This window comes from Castanea sativa, chromosome 6, assembly GCF_040712315.1.
Source record: "Castanea sativa cultivar Marrone di Chiusa Pesio chromosome 6, ASM4071231v1".
NCBI lineage: Eukaryota > Viridiplantae > Streptophyta > Magnoliopsida > Fagales > Fagaceae > Castanea > Castanea sativa.
The window spans coordinates 47,886,338-47,890,239 of record NC_134018.1 but is presented as its reverse complement, the minus strand read 5'-3'; the positions used below and the strand labels follow the sequence as shown (position 1 = coordinate 47,890,239).

Here is a 3,902-nt window from a genome sequence, read left to right as displayed (position 1 = left end):
TTAAAACATCCAAAAAAATATCATCAAAAAGAAAAAAAAGATTACTCTTATTAAAAGAACAAAAAAAAAATTACTTAAATACATTCTATTTAATTCCATTTATTTTTATTCTTTATGATATACTCATTTTATTTTTCAAAATTATACTCATTGGCAAACTTTATTTTTACAGAATGAGTGAAACATTTTAACAACTATGTTATAGCTGAAAAAAAAAAACTATTTTATAATAAATTTTATGTAATAAATTACCGTTTGTAGGTTAAAAAATAATGTAACTTAGAGCAACCACATTAGTGGTTGCAAAATACAAAAAACACTTCATTTTACACATTTTGACAAAAAAAACACCCACATCAATGAGTGTAAAATTGTGCATAAATACACAAGTGTTGCAGTAATGGTGTATATATGCTCATGCATTTTATATTTTAGTATTTTTTGGTAGTGTTGGGTCTGAGAGAGGGGAGTGAGTGAGGAAATAATAAAAAATTGTAAAAAAATAAATGTTTTATTGAATAAATATGTAGAATAGATAAACTGATGTGAGTATTTTATAAACATAAGTGTGCAAAATAAAAAAAGTAAATTTTTTAATATAAAATAGATAAAAAATGTGTAATGACGGATGCAGTTGCTCTTGTGTGAGATTAAAACAGATAATATCTTTGTAACTTAAAATTTGTTGCAGACTAGTACGATAATATCCAATAATACACACGAACGAAACACGCAAAATCCAACTCACCTTCATGATCTCACAGCGATGAGGTGGCACCCGCTCAGTGGTTCAACACACCGTCACTGTGACCAGCATAATTACATTAGCAAGGGCCACCGAAGTTGAAAGTAAGGGGGCTTCCACTTTTATCCATCCACCTTTATCGTCTCTCCTCTCTGTCTCTCACTCTCTCTCTCTCTCTCTCTCTCTCTCTATTTTTTGGAGCCCTAGATTTTCTCTCCTCTCACAGTCTTTCTCCTCCGATATTTTCTCTAAACACCAAAAAAAAAAAAAAAATGGTGAGTGCTTCGAATACTTCTTACTCTCACGCTCTCTTTCTCTGCAAATTTTATTTCTCTTTTGGATCTGTAAATTTGTAAATTTATACGTTGATTTGTGTGGAATCTCTATGGATTTTTTTTTTTCAAATTTAACTAGGGGTTTTGCTAGATCACTGATCTGCTTGATTCTGATTTGATCGTTTTTCTTTTTTGAGTTTTTCTCGCGTTAAACCGTTTGGTCGTCGCCGCTCATTTCAGCTGATCTGTTGAGTTACTTATGCTTTGAGTCCCGTTTGATCTGTTTGTATATGTGTTTTCTGTTTGGGTGTATATGTACAATACGTGTTTCATAGCTAATTTTAATGTCGGTTGTGTATTCTGTGACTGGGTTTTGTGCTTCTTTGTTTTGCTTAATGAATTGCTTTGGTATGTGAAAATTTTCTGAACTCAGGTTTTCCTGCCTTGATAGTTGATTTAAAGTTTTGAGAATTTCTGATTTGTTGGCTTGATTGCGGTTTAGTAAATAATTTGGAGTACTGGAAAAAAAATAACTAGAATTTGAGAGAGAAAGCTAAAATAAGAATTCTGTGGTTTTTTAACTGATCTTAAATAATGAATACACTCTGTTTATCTACAATAGTTAGTAACAGAGTAAAGAAAGTGAAACTAACTAACTAACTAGCTGGACCTACAGGCCATAGGCTACTTATCACAATACAAAAGTGTTGTGTGTGTTGAGCTGAAAAGTCCTTTAATAAGGCAATCAACCATACCATTTCACTCACAACGGTAGCCATGGTTCTATATGGTCAAAATCTGCAAAAGATCATGATGCAGTATGTTGTTTCTTTGATTTCCATGAGATCAGAGAATCTCCTAGGAAGACACAAATGTCTGTTATAAATCTTCTAGTGTCTGGGCAGCCTGCCCAATCTGAATCACAATAAGACTTCAAATGCAGAGTTGATGAGGCTGAGAAGAACAGCCCTTGACCGGGTGTTGGTTTCAAACATTTCAAGATCATGTGCGCATCTTGTAGATGAGGGAGTCTTGGCTTTCCCATAAACTTTCTGAGTCGATTAGCACTAAAACTAATATCTAGTTTGGTTAGCGTCAAATATAGAAGTTTTCCAATTGATCTTCTATGTTGACAAGGGTCTGATAGTTCATCTCCTTTGACACACTGCAATTCCATTAGAAGGTCTTGTGCTACTTCTAACAAGTATTTGGGTGGTCCAATATCTTTCAGGTTGAATTTATCATGCAGCAAATGTTTGAATTCTGTATCACTTTCCAGCTCATTGCTAGTTATGAGTATATCATCTACATAGACTAGAACAACTATGATTGATGAGCCTTGAAGTAAACACTGAGTAGTCAGCTTTGGACTGTATGAGTCAGCGGGAAATATTTTGGAGAATTTTTGTTTGCTCGGTTGATATGACAAATGCCATGAATGATAGAAGGGGAAGAAAGAAACAAGGACCTTGTGTTATTGTTTATATAATTATATAGTTATTTGGTCATCATGGGATTTTTAATTGTGGCTATTTAACTTCTTTTGGATGAAACTTGTTGTATGCTCCTGAAGAATTGATATGTTGCAAGGTTCTTAATCATTAAATGATATTATTTCCTCCATTTTTTTTATTCATTAGAAAAAATTTCTGAACATGCACCTTATATGTGTGAGGAATATGGTGTGTATATCTGTGTGTGTGTGGGTGGGTGTGGGTGTGGGTGTGGGTGTGTGTTAAGTATGGAAATTTTGATTTCAAATAGTTTGTATTTGATACTTGTAAGTATTTATGCAACATGACAGGCAAATGCAGCATCTGGGATGGCTGTACACGATGATTGCAAGCTAAAGTTTTTAGAACTGAAGGCAAAAAGAACTTACCGCTTCATTGTTTACAAGATTGAGGAGAAGCAGAAGCAGGTTATTGTTGAGAAGCTTGGTGAGCCAACTGATAGTTATGAGGATTTCTCTGCAAGCCTCCCTGCCAATGAGTGTCGGTATGCTGTGTATGACTTTGATTTTATGACAGAGGAGAATGTCCCAAGGAGCAGGATTGTTTTCATTGCCTGGTATTCTTTAGTGTTTCTGAGTTTACCGTGTTCTTGTTCAGTTCTCCTGTATTATTGTTTGTTATGGTTTGTGCTTTCACTGATCTATTATATTATGTATGAAGGTCCCCTGATATTTCAAAGGTGAGAAGCAAGATGATTTATGCAAGCTCTAAGGATAGGTTTAAGAGAGAGTTGGATGGTATTCAGGTGGAGTTGCAAGCTACTGATCCTACTGAGATGGGCATTGATGTTATTAAAAGCCGCACTATGTGAGCAATGCAATGGAGATCCTTCCAACTATCTGGTTCAATGTTTATAGGTCATGGAACTTAGAACTTGCTTTAATCTATGATAATGGCTTGGTGTTTTCTACATTTAAACTTCATGAATTGTTATCTGTTGGCTTTATTGAGTTATATTATTTAGTGTGAAATTATACACACGACTTATATGCTGGATTATGGGGGTACATATCAATTTCAGTTTGCTTATTTGAATCCCTTATTGTATTGTAGATCAGGCTATTCTTTTGCCTTCCCCAATGCTGAATCAGAGTCTGTGGCTACTTTTTGTTAAAATTGAATTTCTTAACTTTTATTTTGGGATAATTTGTGTGTGAAAAAAGGAGTTTTTTAAAGTGCTTCACGATAGCCTGAAGAACTGGGATTGGCATGCAGTCCTTGGTTTATTGTTTTTAACTTTTTACCCTTTTTTGGTACCAATACTAAATCTATAGGTACAGCTCTTCTTCACCCAAAAAAAAAAAAAAATCAACTATTTTTGGAAAATATTCCATTGTCCCACTAATCAATCAAAGAGCATGAAGCTAG

The 3,902-nt window shown here is 34.1% G+C and overlaps 1 protein-coding gene across 1 annotated transcript; it reads left to right on the top strand.

The window, feature by feature from the left end:
* Positions 1–742: 742 nt before the first annotated feature.
* Positions 743–3,569, top strand: LOC142641786 (actin-depolymerizing factor 2-like). Its single transcript, XM_075816263.1, has 3 exons — positions 743–1,020; positions 2,825–3,090; positions 3,195–3,569. Exons 1-3 carry the CDS (start codon positions 1,018–1,020, stop codon positions 3,343–3,345), a joined length of 420 nt encoding a protein of 139 aa, XP_075672378.1. The 5' UTR covers positions 743–1,017; the 3' UTR covers positions 3,346–3,569.
* The last annotated feature ends 333 nt before the right edge of the window (positions 3,570–3,902 follow it).

What these genes read in the sequence shown, in the direction of transcription:
- LOC142641786 (XM_075816263.1), top strand. An exon ending in AGGATTGTTTTCATTGCCTG is followed by an intron (nt 3,091 to 3,194) that starts GTATTCTTTAGT and finishes TTATGTATGAAG; the next exon opens with GTCCCCTGATATTTCAAAGG.